Source organism: Muntiacus reevesi, chromosome 18 (assembly GCF_963930625.1).
Source record: "Muntiacus reevesi chromosome 18, mMunRee1.1, whole genome shotgun sequence".
NCBI classification, from domain to species: Eukaryota; Metazoa; Chordata; class Mammalia; order Artiodactyla; family Cervidae; genus Muntiacus; species Muntiacus reevesi.
In genome coordinates, this window is record NC_089266.1 from 38,968,313 (window position 1) to 38,985,580 (window position 17,268).

At 39.3% G+C, this 17,268-nt stretch overlaps 2 protein-coding genes and 1 non-coding gene across 6 annotated transcripts in view; 2 read left to right on the plus strand and 1 right to left on the minus strand.

Moving 5' to 3' along the window:
* Positions 1-4,469, minus strand: part of RPA1 (replication protein A1) — a 44,357-nt gene extending 39,888 nt beyond the window's left edge. Inside the window, exon 1 of the mRNA XM_065909951.1 lies at positions 4,318-4,469. Coding sequence (XP_065766023.1) covers positions 4,318-4,350 — 33 coding nt within the window. The 5' untranslated portion in view covers positions 4,351-4,469. The remainder of the gene's footprint in view (positions 1-4,317) is intronic.
* LOC136150410 (small nucleolar RNA SNORD116) lies at positions 3,462-3,558 on the plus strand. Its single transcript, XR_010659837.1, has one exon. It is a non-coding gene; the product is annotated as a small nucleolar RNA SNORD116 (small nucleolar RNA).
* A 118-nt stretch (positions 4,470-4,587) lies between the features above and the next one.
* Positions 4,588-17,268, plus strand: part of SMYD4 (SET and MYND domain containing 4) — a 41,876-nt gene continuing 29,195 nt past the window's right edge. For 3 of the 4 annotated variants that reach the window (XM_065909870.1, XM_065909872.1, XM_065909873.1), the window contains exons 1-2: positions 4,588-4,789; positions 5,658-5,803. In XM_065909870.1, coding sequence (XP_065765942.1) covers positions 5,670-5,803 — 134 coding nt within the window. In that variant the 5' untranslated portion in view covers positions 4,588-4,789; positions 5,658-5,669. Of the gene's footprint in view, positions 4,886-5,657; positions 5,804-17,268 lie in introns of all 4 variants that reach the window. The other variant, XM_065909871.1, reaches the window with a different exon arrangement.

Below are 17,268 nucleotides of genomic sequence, written 5' to 3' on the forward strand. Positions count from 1 at the left end.
GAATCCACTTTAAGTTCTTTATCACTCTGGACAAATCATAAAAGTGGGATTCATACTTACCAACAATATACATTCACTTCATGTATGTATTCATAAAATACTGGCATCACATATGTACTCATTATTCATAACAGCACATTTATTTCCCTACACTGCCTATTAATTGGGAATCAGACAAACAAATATAGCAAAACCCTTAAAACAGAATATCATGCAGCCTCCAGAAAATGTTTATATACCACTAGTTGCCTCCTGTGAGAAGAACTGGGTGATGGGGGACACAAGTTGGAGGCTTAACTTGCACTGCATCCTCTTATAATTTTTGAATTGTCCAAATTCATCAAACTGCATACAGCTTGATATACTACTGCATACAGTTTGATGTATTACAAACTGATAGTGTGCAAACCATATGCAATATAATTCCTATTTTATGCAAATCTAATTAAACTTCAGTAAATGTGATCTTTTGTTTTGACCATGGCCCACAGCATGTGGGACCTTAGATTTTGACCAGGGATTGAACCTGAGCCCTTTGCATTGCACTGGAAATACAGAACTATAACCACTGGACTGCCAAGAAAGTCTGATTTTTTTTAAGTAGCCATTTCTGGGGAACAGAATTGGGGGAAGAGGGCAGGTCAATAATTTCATCAAGCATATTTCTGTTCTATCTGAGTCTAAAATCAAACGCATGTATTTCTTTATTACTCTTTTTATTTGTGCCATCAATAAATAGTGAATATTAAAACTTACTCTTCTGGGACATATAACATGACATATACACTTAAGGCAGAACTGACTTAAAATTTTCCAAATTACCATTGCTAGTAAAAATACAAAGCAATGATGGTGATCATTTTGTAATGTACAGAAATTATCAAATCACTATGGTGTGCACCAGGAACTAACCCTGTATTGTAGGCCAATTACACTTCAAAAACAAACAGGCAAATGAACAAACTCATAGAAAAAAAAGAGATCAGATTTGTGGTTACCAGAGGCAGGAAGTGGAGGGAGGAGGAAAATCTATTCAAAAGTTACAAACTTTCAGTTGTGAGATAAGTACCAGGCTCAAGATGAAATGCACAACAGGATTAATATAATTAACAATGTTACATATGAAAGTTAGTAAGAGAGTAAATCCTAAGAGTTCTTATCACAAGGAAAAAAATACTCTTTTTCCGTGTGTGTGTGTGTGTGTGTGTGTGTGTGTGTGTGTGTGTGTGTTAGTAACAGATGTTCACTAAACTGACTGTGGCAATGGTTTCATAAGTCAGATCATTATGCTGTACACCTTAAACAGTGCGGTATTTCAATTACATCTCAGTAAAACTGGAAGGAAAAAAAATGCAAAGCAACAGAATGTAATGCTCAAAAGTATGTGTTCAAATCCTCAGCTGGTCCACAAACTACTTCTCTGCATTTTAATTTCTTCGTCTGCAAGATGGGGTTAAAGATAAAAATCTACCTTTCAGGGTTATTTTAAGTACTCACTATAATGAAGGATCTGGCACATTAGAAATGGTCAAAAATATTAGTTCCCTTCCTCTCTCTATTACCTAGCTACTTAAGATAAAAATACTATTTATTCTATTTACCACAATAATTCCATGAATAAGCTCTCATTAGCTCTTGCTGAAAATGTCCCTACTATTTGTGTGTGTTAGTTGCTTGCCCTTGGGGGTCTATGTCTTTCGAACTAAAATATTACTTGCTTTAGACGAGAAATTTGACAAAGGTTCTCTACCGAAACACACACATAAATTTTCGTTGTCATTTATGAACAATACCTAAGTAATACTACAGCTAACACTGTAAATGTTTCCAAAATTTTGAACGTGACAAAAACTAACTCGGCAAATTATTTAAATGATACCTCAGTCACTGTTTTTAAAAGTAAAGAACAATTCCTAATTTGTCTTAAAGACGCAGGGTTGCAGCTATAAAGGAAACGAGGACTACAATCTGCAATCACTTCTCAAGGTTAATTATTTTTAATTTATTAAAATATTCACTCCAATGGGGAACACATGTAAGTCCATGGCTGATTCATGTCAATGTACAGCAAAAACCACTACAATATTGTAAAGTAATTAGCCTCCAACTAATAAAAATAAACGAAAAAAAATTCACTCCACTTTGCCAACTGTATCTCTTCATCCACCTGTCCCTCTCTTTTCACTGCCTCATATGCAATTGCTGCTGCTGCTGCTAAGTCACTTTCAGTCGCATCCGACTCTGTGTGACCCCACTGACGGCAGCCCACCAGGCTCCTCTGTCTCTGGGATTCTCCAGGCAAGAATACTGGAGTGGGTTGCCATTTCCTTCTCCAATGCATGCATGCACGCTAAGTTGCTTCAGTCATGTCCGACTTTGTGCAACCCCATGGACAACAGCCCACCAGGCTCCGATGTCAACAGGATTCTCCAGGCAAGAATATTGGAGTGGGTTGCCATTTCCCTCTCCACATACACAATTAGTAAACATTTATTGGGCACCTCATACTGGCCAGCACTGCTCCAGGAATCGGGGAGACTGTGTTGAGCAAAAAAAAAAAAACCAGACAAGATTTCAGGCTTCAGAGCATTTACAGTCCAGTGGGGGGAGGCAGAAAGAAACTGACATTAATGAAATGAACAATACTTAATGCAAAATCATATCTGTGACTGTTAATAATGGGTAACAAGTAATGAACATTTATTATGTATCAGACATGAACTAAGCATAAATTAACAGCTCATTTAATCCTTCCACTAACCAGAGGCAACATGTACTAGGTATGACAAGTCTGTGACAAAAGAGGAAAGGCAGAGTTTAATATTTTGCCTGAAATCACAGATAACAGGTAAACAAACAGGAATTAGGGTCTGAAAATAAAAGGACTTAAGCCTAGCAAAGTGAGTCAAGGAAGAGTTCTTTGAGGAAGTAACTGAGTGGAGATTATGTTAGTCAACAAGAGAAGAATGAAGAACAACCCGTTGTTAATTGGCTACACTCCAATAAAAAATAAAAAATCTAATAACAATAATAATAAAAGAACCACCCAGGCAGTGGTTTAAGAATGTTCAAAGCCCCTGTGGAAGGCAGGAGTATGAAATATACCAGGAATTTACAATTTACGTTAAAAAAAAGTCTGGAAAAAAGGAAAGAACAGGTAGGAATATGCTATGTTGGGAATGGCAGGAGGAAGATTATGCTGGGTAAAAGGGAGAAGGCCAGGCACAAGTAATGGTGCCAGTGTGCCTGGAGAGAAGAAGCTGGATTTAAGAGACATATGTGATGGTATAACAGACCAAACTTAGGTACGGACTGGATAGCCAGGGTGACAGAGTTTATAGAAAGAACGATTCCACAATTTCTGGCTGGCATAACTTAATGAATAATGGTGCCATGCATCCAGATAGGGGACAGCAGAGGCCCAAATTTAGGAAGATATTAGATTTGGTTTGTGACATGTTGAATTTAAAATGTTTTTGACCCTCTCATGCATTCCTTGGAAAATCTGAACAACATGAGTGAGAACTCACTACCGTCTCCACATCGAAACTGAGGTCCAGCACGTTGAAAAGAAAAAAAAAAAAAAGTTTTTGAGATATCAAGTACACAGATGATAGAGGTTTGTCTTTCAGAGTAAAGTTGGCCCTGGGCAAAAAGAAACTTGTGATTAACTGACATAGAGACAGTAATTTGATTGTCTTGGAAGAAGAGGGCCTAGGGTTGAGCCTTGATTCAACAAAAATTTACAAAAGGATCGCAAGTAAGACGGGGAGAGACAAGCCAAGCTGAGCCATAGAAACCAAAAGAAGAGGATTCTACCGGAAGAAAGCGATGCCCAATAGTCAAACGCTGCTGAGAACTGATAAAATTTAGATCTCGAAAGTGTCTGTTGGATTTAACAGCCCCAGGAGGCACTGCTGACTTCAGCCAGGGTTACAGAGATCAGGAAGGGGAGTGACTAATTCGAGTCGGTTACAGGGGAATGTGAGGCGAGGAAAAGAACTGAAAACTGACAACTCTTGGAGAAAGTTTCGCTGCGGATGGGGTAAGGGGAGAAGAAAGAGTGGCTGCAGGAGAGAGATGGGCGAAAATCAACCGTTTACTTTGTTTCAACTCCTTAAGCAGGAAAAACATGAGCATGTTTAAAAAGATGACGATAAAAATGCGTTAACTGATGATTCTAGGGAGTCATCCGGCGGTCCCTCCCCAGCCCCCGCTATCACTCCGGCTCCTGTGTTCTCTCCCCCGTCTCCACCCGCACGGCCCCAGGGCCCACAGCCGCCCCGCACCGCGCCCAGCTCGCAGGCGTCGCCTCACCGCAATGGCCCCTTCGCTCAGGTGGCCCACCATGGTTCCGCCGCAACAACTCCCGCGCTCCGGCTCCCCCCACGCAAGCCTGGCTTTACTCCCGGGGACCCGCGCGCTCCAAGGCGATTGGCCGGGGGAGCTGCGTGAACCGCCCCCGCCTCCCGACGTGCGCACCGCACGGGGCGGTCTGAGGGCCGAGCAGCCACCGCATTGGCTGAGGCGCGGCACGCGGCTCACGTGACCCACCGGAGTCCAGGTCCCGGGCCTCTTCGCGGGATGGCGGGGGCCTGGGGGCGGGGCGCCGAGCCGCGGGGCGCGCGAAGCGTGACGCGGGAGCTGCCTAGGGCGCAGGGCGGAGGCGTTCCGGGACCTTTCCCCGCGGGCTCTAGGAAACATACCGCACTCGGCCTTTGGCGGGCAGCCACAGACTGCTAGCCCAGAGGAGTGTTCGAGGGGTTCCCTGATAATTCTGCTACTGAAGGTAGTCAAAACAGTGACTTGCTTCTTTCAGCAATCCCGAGCTGAACTCCCGCAGGTGCCAGACCCTGAGCTTGGCACAGTGGGGGGGTCTCTCAAGGTAAATAAGACCTGGTCCCTAACTCCCAGAGGGGAGCACAGTATGTCGAGGGAGTTTCTGCTGTGAGTAGCCTTAACTCAGTGTAGACGTGGTGTGGGCCCCAGGAGAGACGCAAAGTGTGCTCCTGTCGTCACAGGTGGCAAAATCAGGGAAAGCTTCCCGGAGTAGGAACCATTTGAACTGAGTCTTGAAGGATGTGTGGAAATTCGGATAGTAGGGTGTAGAGGAAAAGCGAGACTTGATCAGAAAGTGAGCCAGGGGTCAAATAATAAAGGGTTTGTACTGGGCTTCCCTAAGTTCTAGGAGGAGCATCAATGACTTTAAGGCAGAGAACTGACATCGGTCTCAGTATGGAGGATGGACTGAATTGGGAAGGGGGAACTGGGAGGGGGAGTCTGAGGGCCTGAAGACTAATTATGATACTGGAGAAAGAATGCCAGACAGGAAATGGTGAGGGCTTGAACTAAAGGAGTGACCTCGGGATTGAAAAGAAAAAACTGAACTGTGTAAGAAATCTGATTCATCATTGTATAACCGTTCACTAGTACGATGCCAGGAACAAAGTCAGTTTTCAGTAAATATTTCTGAATGAAGGGATGTTGAGTGAATTGGTGCGAGAGACGATATATCCTTCCTTGGCATGTAAACAACTGTAGGAAGAGACTACAAGATTTGATTTTGTTGCTTCATGCTTGCTTGAATGAAATCTTGATTTTCTGGAACTATGCGTTTGTAGGAAACTGAATTCCTTGTTTTCTTATTCATTTTTTAGATCTAAAGTAGCATGGATCTGCCCGTGGATGAGTGGAAATCATACATACTTCAGAAGTGGTCTTTGCTCCCCAAGTCCATTCAGGTCACCATTTCTACAGCAAAGACTTTAAACGATCTCTTTCTTCACTCATCTCTGCTTCTTCAGTAAGTGAATGAACGCTTCAGTCAGGGAAGTTTTGATCTGGAAAGTGTTCTCTTTTATGATTTCCTCTCAGATTATATCTCTTTCTGATGGAAGAGTTAAGTGCAGGTTTTTCTCTTTGGGGGTCATTCAACAGTTCTTGCTATTTCCACAGTTCTTCCTAACCTATTATATCAATAGAACAGGTATGTGTGTGCTCAGTCATGTCAGACTCTCTGAGACCCCTTGGACTGTAGCCCACCAGGCTCCTCTGTCCGCAGGATTTTACAGGCGAGGATACTGAAGCAGGTTGCCATTCTCCAGGGGATCTTCCTGACCGGGGATTGAACCTGTGTCTCTTGAGTCTCCTGCATTGGCAGGTGGATGGATGCTTGTTAGCTTTGTCAGTGTCAGTATTGTGTCTCAGTAGTCATGCCTTGCAGTAGTCACTAGGCTGTACACCTTGCCATATCCCAAAGGATACAGTGCAGATTCAGTGGCTGCACATAGAAATTAAAAAATTCTCCTATTTGGAAAGAACCATGGAGGTGATATAGTCTAAGCTAAGTAGTTTTCAAACACTCTTGACTACACTCTTAGATAAGAAATATATTGTACCTCATGACCTAGTACCCACATGTGTATAAGAAACTGAAACAATTTCCCAGAACCTCATTCAGTGAATGATTATTCAACATCTGTTCATGCCAGCTACTGTGCTAGGTGCTTAGTAAAAAAAGCACATCATTAAAAAAAAAATAGACAAAGGGGCTTCCCTGGTGTCTCAGTGGTAAAGAATCTGCCTGCCAATGCAGGAGACATGGGTTCCATCCATCCCTGGGTCAGGAAGAGTCTACATGCTACGGAGCAGCTAAGCCCATGTGCCGTGACTGTTGAGCCTGTGCTCGAGAGCCTGGGAGCCACAACTGCTGAGCCTGTGTGCCGAAATTTCTGAAGCTCACTTAACCTGTGCTCTGCACCAGGACAGGCTGTTGCAATGAGAAGTCCACATAGCAATGAAGACCCAGCTCAGCCAAAAATAGATAAATGAATTTTTAAAAATAGACAAAGATCGTTACTACCAAGGAGGGACAGAAATAAGCATCATAATGTATATAATATGTTAAAAGTGATAAGCACAGTAGAAACAATGAATATTGAATGGCATGGGGGCAATAGCCATTGCTAGGAATGAGAGTACAGGTGGTAGTATTAAATGGTATCATCAGATGTGCCTCTTGAAAGAGCAAAAGTGGAGCAGAGTCTTGGCCATACAGGAGTTAACAAAGGAGATATTTGATAGAAGAGAATTCTGGGCAGAGAGGCTAAGGTGGGCGAGTATCTGGCATGGTTTAAAAAACAGCAAGTTGGGTGAACATGTAGTAGTGAATAAACAGAGTAAGCCAGAGGGAGAGTGGTAGGAAATACCGTCAGAGAAGTAAGGGGACATGCATGGGAGTTGGGAGCAGGTGGCACAAATCGGGTGGGCCCTTTATTAGTGCCTTATCTTTTCACTCTGAATAGGAAGTTATTGCAGCATGTGGTAGGCAGAATTCTAAAGATGCCCCTCACCCCCACCATTCTTGTTCTCTGGTTATTTAATCTAACATTAATCTAAACACTGCTGGGAAGGGATTTGGCAGAGGTAATGCAAGTCCCAAGCCAGCTCACTTTGAGATATAATTACCGGGTGGACGTAACCTTAATCAAGCAAGACCTTTAAAAGCAGAGAGTTTGTCCCAGCTGGTAGCAGAAAGGGAAATCAGAGAGCTTCAAAGCATAAGATTTGAATGCGCTTTGGCTGGCTTTGAAGATGGAGCCACAACACAAGGAATGCAGGCAGCTTCTAGAAGCCCAGAGTGCTTCCTGGCTAACAGCCACCAGGGAAGTGGGAACTTCAGACCCACAATTGCAAGGCCCTGACTTCTGTCAACGGCCAGAATGAATTTAGGCACAGATTCTTTCCCAGACCTTCTGTAAAAGAGCTCACCTTGATTTCAGCCTCTTAAGACCCTAAGCAGAGAGTCCAGGTAAGCCCGCCTGTACTTCTGATCTACAGAACTGAGAATAATAAATGGGTATTGTTTTAACCTGCTGAATTTGTGGTAATTGTTACACAACAATAGAAAACTATTCATGGAGTTTTGAGATGAGAGTGATATGATCTGATTATATTTTAAAACAGATATCAGCAAACAACATCCCACAGGGTAAATCCATCCCACTGCCTGTTTTTGTGTGGCCTTCAGCTAAGAATGGTTTTTACAGATAAACATTTGCAGTCAAAAAAAAAAAAAAAAAATTTGCAGTCAATCTGATGATGGGGGACATTGACTTTGAGCTCCAATTTAGCAAAATGGGATCCTTGAAAAATTTTTTGTTTTTCATTTTCTCATCAGTAGAGCTTGTTTAAAAATGTACTCAGTTATTATTGTTATATTTTGAATTTTGTCAATAAAAGCATGTTTTTTCTTTTGTTATATAAGTACGTATGTAACAGCCTCGATTTTTTTTTTTTTTAATTTTTATAGCATTTGTATTTTAAGGATTTAGGACAAATACATTTTTTTCCTACTTGATAGAAAGAAAATTAGTACTTAAAAGGTTCAAAAATATATCAATTGAGTGATTTTTTTTTTTACATAAATAAATTGTATTGATTTTTAGGATTTAACAGCTGAAAAAAACCTTTCTGCTTCCACTGGAGGCAAAACTGAACAAAATGTTAGTTAAACAGAGAGAGCAACATTTCTAAGAAATCTGTTGTCAGCATTAGAGACCACCTATGCAACAAAGATGTCATTGAATAGAATCGGTTCAATTACTGAATCCTTTCTTCTTATGGAATCGGTTTACAGAATTTCTGATTTATAACTGATTCATTAAAACTGGGACTCCACTTTTTAAAAATAAAGCTTCCCCCCCCTCATGATTTAACCGACTTCTTTGAGATGCTCATTTTAACATTTACATAATAACAGCCTCGATTTTTACCTCTTGGCCAATATAGGCTAAATGTTTATTCTTTGGCTTTCTAGAGAAAGTTTGCTGATCCCTGTTTTAAACAATTGCCCTAACCACTGTGTTGAGGGTAGACTATAGGAGGAACATTTCCCTGATAGCTCAGTTGGTAAAGAATCTGCCTGCAATGCCAGAGACCTGGGTTCGATCCCTGGGTTGAAAAGATCCCCTGGGAAAGGGAAAGGCTACTGACTCCAGTATTCTGGCTTGGAGAATTCCATGGGCTGTATAGTCCATGGGGTCATAAAGAGTCGGACGGGACTGAGCAACTTTCACTTTCATAGGAGGAGCAAGAATGGAAATAGATAGACTGGTTGGGAGGCTTATTGCTTTAATCCAAGTGAGAGAGGAGGTGATAGTAATTTGGGCCAGGGTGGTAGTAGTGGGGATGAGAAGTGGTTGAATTCCAATGGTGGACTTAATCGCATTTCCTGACAGATGGGATATGGTGGATTAGAGAATGAGAGAAGTCAAAGGTGGCTCTTGTGATGTAGACCTACAGGGCCAAAGGTAGAAGGATGAAATTTCCATACCTGGGAAAGCTGCAGGTGGAGCTGTCTTGAGAAGGAAGTTTAACGATTCATATTCCAGTTGGCAATGTCCAGTAGATGTCCAAGTGGTGGTAGTTTAGTCACTCAGTCATGTCTTACTCTTTGCAGCCCCATGGACTGTAGGCCTCCAGGCTCTTCTGTCCATAGGATTCTCCAGGCAAGAATACTGCAGTGGGCTGCCATGCCCTCCTCCAGGGTATCGTCCCCACCCAGGGATCGAATGTGAGTCTCTAGTGTCTCCTGCATTGGCAGGCAGATTCTTTACCACTAGCGCCACCAGGGAAGCCCTCCAGATCACTGGCCATAGGTCTTTCCTGTGTTCTTTTTGTATACAAAAAACACATACAGTCTTCCTCTCAAGCCATTTGCTGAATTCTGCACCTCTGTTGTGGTAAGTTGAAAAAGCCTTTGACAAAATTCAACATCCATTTATGATAAAAAAGCAGGAATAGAAGGAACATACCTCAACATAATAAAAGCTATATAAGACAAACCCACAGCAAACATTATCCTCAATGGTGAAAAATTGAAAGCATTTCCCCTAAAATCAGGAACAAGACAAGGGTGCCCACTCTCACCACTACTATTCAACATGGTTTTGGAAGTTTTGGCCACAGCAGTCAGAGCAGAAAAAGAAATAAAAGGAATCCAGATAGAAAAAGAAGAAGTGAAACTCTCACTGTTTGCAGATGACATGATCCTCTACATAGAAAATCCTAAAGACTCTACCAGAAAATCACTAGAGCTAATCAATGAATATAGTAAAAGTTGCAGGATATAAAATTAACACACAGAAATCCCTTGCATTCCTATACACTAACAATGAGAAAACAGAAAGATAAGGAAAACAATACCATTCACCATTGCAAAAAAATAAAATAATACTTAGGAGTATATCTACCTAAAGAAACAAAGGACCTATACATAGAAAGCTATGAAACACTGATGAAAGAAATCAAAGAGGACACAAATAGATGGAGAAATATGCTGTGTTCATGGATTGGAAGAATCAATATTGTGAAAATGAGTATACTACCCAAAGCAATCTATAGATTCAGTGCAATCCCTATCAAGCTACCAACAGTATTCTTCACAGAACTAGAACAAATAATTTCACAATTTGTATGGAAATACAAAAAACCTTGAATAGCCAAAGCAATCTTGAGAAAGAAGAATGGAACTGGAGGAATCAACCTGCCTGAACTTCAGGCTCTACTATAAAGCCACAGTCATCAAGACAGTATGGTACTGGCACAAAGACAGAAATATAGATCAATGGAACAAAATAGAAAGCCCAGAGATAAATCCACGTACCTATGGACACCTTATCTTTGACAAAGGAGGCAAGGATATACAATGGAAAAAAGACAACCTCTTTAACAAGTGGTGTTGGGAAAACTGGTCAACCACTTGTAAAAGAATGAAACTAGAACACTTTCTAACACCATACACAAAAATAAACTCAAAATGGATTACAGATCTAAATGTAAGACCAGAAACTATAAAACTCCTAGAGGAAAACATAGGCAAAACGCTCTCTGACATAAATCACAGCAAGATCCTCTATGACCTACCTCCCAGAATATTGGAAATAAAAGCAAAAATAAACAAATGGGACCTAATTAAACTTAAAAGTTTTTGCACAACAAAGGAAACTATAAGTAAGGTGAAAAGACAGCCTTCAGAATGGGAGAAAATAATAGCAAATGGAGAAGCAGACAAAGGATTAATCTCAACAAAGGAAACTATAAGTAAGGTGAAAAGACAGCCTTCAGAATGGGAGAAAATAATAGCAAATGGAGAAACAGACAAAGGATTAATCTCAAAAATATACAAGCAGCCCCTGCAGCTCAATTCCAGAAAAATAAATGACCCAATCAAAAAATGGGCCAAAGATCTAAACAGACATTTCTCCAAAGAAGACATACAGATGGCTAACAAACATATGAAAAGATGCTCAACATCACTCATTATCAGAGAAATGCAAATCAAAACCACAATAAGGTACCATTACACGCCAGTCAGAATGGCTGCTATCCAAAAGTCTACAAGCAATAAATGCTGGAGAGGGTGTGGAGAAAAGGGAACCCTTTTACACTGTTGGTGGGAATGCAAACTAATATAGCCACTATGGAGAACAGTGTGGAGATTCTTTAAAAAACTGGAAATAGAACTGCCATATGACCCAGCAATCCCACTCCTGGGCATACACACCGAGGAAACCAGAACTGAAAGAGACACGTGTACCCGAATGTTCATCGCAGCACTGTTTATAATAGCCAGGACATAGAAGCAACCTAGATGTCCATCAGCAGACGAATGGATAAGAAAGCTGTGGTACATATACACAATGGAATATTACTCAGCCATTAAAAACAATACATTTGAATCAGTTCTAATGAGATGGATGAAACTGGAGCCCATTATACAGAGTGAAGTAAGCCAGTAAGATAAACACCAATACAGTATACTAACACATATATATGGAATTTAGAGAGATGGTAACGATAACGCTATATGCAAGATAGAAAAAGAGACACAGATATATAGAACAGACTCTTGGACTCTATGGGAGAAGGCGAGGGTGGGATGATCTGAGAGAATAGCATCGAAACATATATATTATCAAGTGTGAAACAGATCACCAGTCCAGGTTGAATGCATGAGACAAGTGCTCGGGGCTGGTGCACTGGGATGACCCAGAGGGATGGGATGGGGAGGGAGGTGAAGGGGGGTTCAGGATGGGGAACACATGTAAATCCATGGCTGATTCATGTCAACATATGGCAAAAACCACTACAATATTGTAAAGTAATTAGCTTCCAACTAATAAAAATAAATGAAAAAAAAAATTGTAGGGATTTTCCTAAAAGTCCAGTGGTCTTCTTCCACTGCAGGAGATATGTTTTCAATCCCTAGCTGGGGAACTAAGATCCCACATGCTGCATGGCACAGCCAAAAAAAAAAGTTATTAAAAAGAAAATCTTAGCTCAAAGCATGCAAAGACCAAAACTTTCATGCATGAGGAGACAAGAGACCTTCTAGTCTCTCAACCAAGCTCAGGAGGTCCACACCCAAGATAGATGAGGAAACCACAGATGGACTGAGTTTTAGTAAGCCTGTAGCCCAGCACTGATCCAGTTCAACTCTTGTTTGGATAAATGTAGGCCAGCCCTCATATTGTCTGTCTGGTATAGGAAAGGAGACACTTTCACGGTGGAACATGCTGTCTTGCTTCCTTATGTCTTTTGTACACAGTGTCAGGAACACAAATTTACTAAACATGCAGAGGGGCAGAAAAATAACCAATAATGAAGAGGAAAAAAATTAACATTAGATTGATTGACATCTACATACAGGAGTTTGTTGACAGATTTTTAAATAACTCTGATTAACATGTTGAAGAAACCAGAGGTGATGGACTAAGTGAATGAAAAAATAGATTGCAACAGAGAATTAGAATCTATAAAAAAATCACATTTAGGTACTCCAGAGTAGTCAAAATCAGAGGCAGAAAATAAAATGGTGATTGCCAGGAGCTGAGGGTGGGGGGAAATAGAGGGTTTATTGTTTCATGAGTTTAGAGTTTCAGTTTTTTACAAGTTATGGAAATGGATGTTGATGATGGTTATGTAACATTATGAATGTATATAATACCACTGAATACATACTTTAAAATGGTTGAGATGGTAAATTTTATACTATGTTTATTTTGCCACAATAAAAATAATTTTAAATAATAAAGGCCAAAAAATGGACTTTTCAGAATTCAAAACATACTGTAATTGAAATCAACTTAATTCTTAAGCTTGACAGAAGATTGGACACAGTGTAAAATTAGATGAGGAAAGTGGTTTACAGGTTAATGAAAAACAAAATAAAGCACAAGAAGAAAAGAAGAATGGGGGAAAATGGTATGGCATACAGAGATATATAGGATGCAATCAGTTGTCTAACTTACCTGAAATTGGAGTATCAGTAAAGAGAGTCGGATGGAAGCTATATTCTAAAAGGATGACCAAAAATTTTCTAAAACTGATAAAAGACATCAACCCACAGATTCCAGAAGCCCAGCAAGTCCCAGACAGTGTAAACATAAATAGAATCACACCTAGAGACATCAGACTCAAACTGCTAAAAACTAAAGGAAAAAAAAAGAGGAAATCTGAAAAATAACCAAAGAAAAAAAACGCACATTGTCCTTTTGGGTGTAAGAATATGACTGATGGCTAGTTTTTTTCAGTGAAACTATAGAAGCTAGAAGACACCTGAATGGCACATTTAAAGTGGTGAAAGAAAAACAAAGTAAAACAAAACTTTCCCACCTAGAATCCTATACCTAATGAAAGTGCCTTTCAAAAATAAATGCAAAAGAAAAATCTGAGAGACTATTTCTTCGGCAAATCAGAGCTTTAAGAAGTATTGAAGTAAGTTCTTCAGATTAGGAAGCATTGTAATTGCAGGAAGGAATGAAAAGGTACATATGTGGGTAAATAGTTTTGAATTAATTATTTTAAATGATGACAAAAATAGAACAATGATGTTAAAAAAATAAATAAAGCAATGATGTTAATAACATCTTATGGGATTTAAAACATTTCAAAGACATGACATCAGTAGTTCAAAGGGCAAGATGAGTAAATGGTGTTAAATTGTTGTAAGATTCTTGTGTTTGGGAAATGGTAAAATAGTATTGTGGGTTTTGTTTTTTTTTTTAACTGTTACAAACAGTGCTGCAGTGAACAGCTTATATGTATGTTTTTGTACACATATTTAGAACTTAAGATGGATTGTTTGAAGAGGATTTGTTGTATCAATGGTTATGAGCATTGAAAATTTAATAAATACTGCTAAATTGTGTCCCAAGAACGCTTTACCCATTTACCAGAAACATATTCTCACCAGTGTTAGAAAGCAACAGAGCAACAGTCTTTAATTTTGGTACCCTTAAGGACAAAATAGCGTTGTTTCAATTCACATTTTTCTGATTACTAGTTAAAGTAGCACCATTTGTGATGTTACCCATTTGTTTCTTCTGTTAATTTTTTGTTCCTGTTCTTTGCCCATTTCTCTAGTGGATCATTTATCTTTCTCTTGTTCATAAGAAGTCTTCATGACTCTGGCTGTGTATCTCTTTATGGTACATGCTACTAATTTTTCTCCTAGTCTGTTATTTATCTTTTTAAAATTTTTACTCATGGTGTCTCTTGTGTATAAATTGTGTGTATGTGTTTTAACTTCTATACAGCCATATCTGTCATTTTCTTTTATGGCTTCTGGGTTATGTGTCTTAGGGTAGTCTACTCTTGCCCAGGATTATAAAAAATATTTTATTTTCCTCTAACTTTTTTGGTAGCTCTGTGTTTTAGTTTTAGCTCTCTAATCCATCTGGAATTTATTTTTTGTATATGATGTGAGGGAATGTTTTAAGTTTTATTTCCCAGATGAATTCCTGACATCTTTAATTGAATAGTCCATCCTTTCCCCAGTGCTTCAAAATGCCACATTTATTAAAAATTTAATCCCCACTTATCTGTAAATGTGTTCCTAGGCTCTATTTCTGTGCCAAAATCAAAGAGTATTAATTATTGTGATTTTATAGTATCATATTAGAATTTTTTCAGTCAAATGACAGAACCCAGCCCAAATTAGGAATTCTACAGGCTATGAAACTAGGATGTGCAGAAAGGCAGACCTATTTTTATGCAGAGTTGTGTTCAGGAGCTCAGAAGATGTCATCAGACTCCCATCTCTTCATCTGTCAGGCACTGTCTCCCCCTGGTACTCAGGATAGCCATTGGTAGCCTTGAGCACACCCTGATAATAGCTTAATAACTACAAGAAAAGAGGTCATCTTTCCCAAGAGTTTTGGCAAAAAAAAATAAAATTAAAAATGTCTGGATTGGACTCTGATCAACCTATCTTTGATGGCCTGCATACCCCTTCAACTAAAGGTGTGGGCTCCTCTGAGTGTCCAGGCCTGTACCACATGCCCAACCCTCTTGTGGAACTGGGGTCAGTCCTCCAACCACAAGGAATGGTTTCCCCCTGAGATTTTATTACCAGACATAGTGAGAAGGAGCACTTGAAGGCAGGAAAGTCTGGTACAAATGTGGCTTTGCTCTCTCTTAAGCCAAGTTCCCACACACACATACAGGGGTCATTCTTCTTTTTCAAGACTATCTTAGCTATTTTTATATACATTTCCCCCATGTGAACTTCAGAATTGACTGTCAAGTTCAGTAAAAAGTGTCATTGGGTTTTTGGAATTGTGTTGTGTTTATGGATACATCTAGGGAGATTTGACATCTTTACAATATTAAATTTCCTCATTCAAGTAAAGGGTATGTCTTGCCACGTGTTTAGGGCTTCTTTTATGTCCATAAGTAAAATTTTTTCTCATTTTCTTTATATAGATCTTGTACATTTCCTCTCAGATTTATTCTTACTTCTTACAAGGTTTTTGTTGTTCTTGTGAATAAGACTTATCCCCCCAATTAAATTATCTAACTGATGATTGATGGTATAAATGTAAGCTAGGAATCATAACAGGCCACCTAACTGTACTTTCACATTATTTCATCATTTTTATGCCAGTCCAGTTAGAATTTTTAGTAAGTATATCTGCAAGCAGTAATCTTCATTTCCAATATTTGTACCTCTTCTACCTTTTAATTATAGCATTAGTTAGACCTGTAGTGCAATGTTGAATAGTAATAGCCATTTAGGACATTGCTACAAGTATATAGTATTATATAATACCCTTTTCAGTTTATGGAAGTTGCCTTACATTCCGTCATAAATAAGTGATGAATTTTATCAGTTCTTTTTTTATATATTAGTATCTTCTAAGAGGAATGATCATTTTCTTTTTCTCCTTTAATCTGTTAATGCAGAATTGATATCAGTAGATATACTAATGTTGAACTGTTTTGGAGGTAAACTCTGGTTATTATCTATCATTTTTTTTTAACACATGGCTAGATTCAATTTGCTGATGTTATTTTTAGGATTTTTGTATATGTGTTCTGAAATGGTATTAGATGGCGTGTTATTTTTTGTGCTCTATTTGTCAGCTCTTGGTATCAGGGTTATGGTAGCCTCATAGCCTGAATTGGAGAGTTTCCCATCTTTCTATGTACTCTGAAATAATTCATGTATTGTAGGGATTATTTGGTTCTTTAAAACTGGTAGAAAATCTTGTAAAACTGTGTAGACATGATACCTTATTAAGTGGAAATATTTTCCTTTTTTAGTTCATTTTTTATCAGAGTAATATGCATATCAGGCTTCCCTGGTGGCTGAGACAGTAAAGAATCTGCCTGCAATGTGGGAGACCTGGATATGATCCCTGGATTGGGAAGATCCCCTGGAGGAGGGCATGGCAGCCCACTCCAGTATTCTTGCCTGGAGAATCCCATGAACAGAAACTTGGTGAGCTACAGTCCATGGGGTTGCAAAGAGTTGGACACAACTGAGCAACTAAGCGTAGAACAGCAGAATATGCATAAAGTGTAAGAAGTCAAGTAATACTTCAAAGCCTATAAAGAAAAACAGCAATTCTGTCTCACTTTTCCCCATTTCTGTTCCCCAGACACTGATATTTAAAATATTTTGTATGGCAAAAACCACTACAATATTATAAAGTAATTAGCTTTCAACCAAAAATGCAAAAATAAAAAAAATATATTTTCACTGTTTCTTCCAGTATTTAGTTTCATATTGCTAAACAGTATGCTAATAATGTTAGTTTTGAGTTTTTAGTTTTAGATGCCAAATCTAGCTCTCTTACTCCCAATTCAAGTGTATGTTTTTGTTTTTTCCCTCATTCTGTCATCATAACTATATTATAGTTTACAGTGTATCAGTTCAGTTCAGTCACTCAGTCATGTCTGACCCGATGGACTGCAGCACGC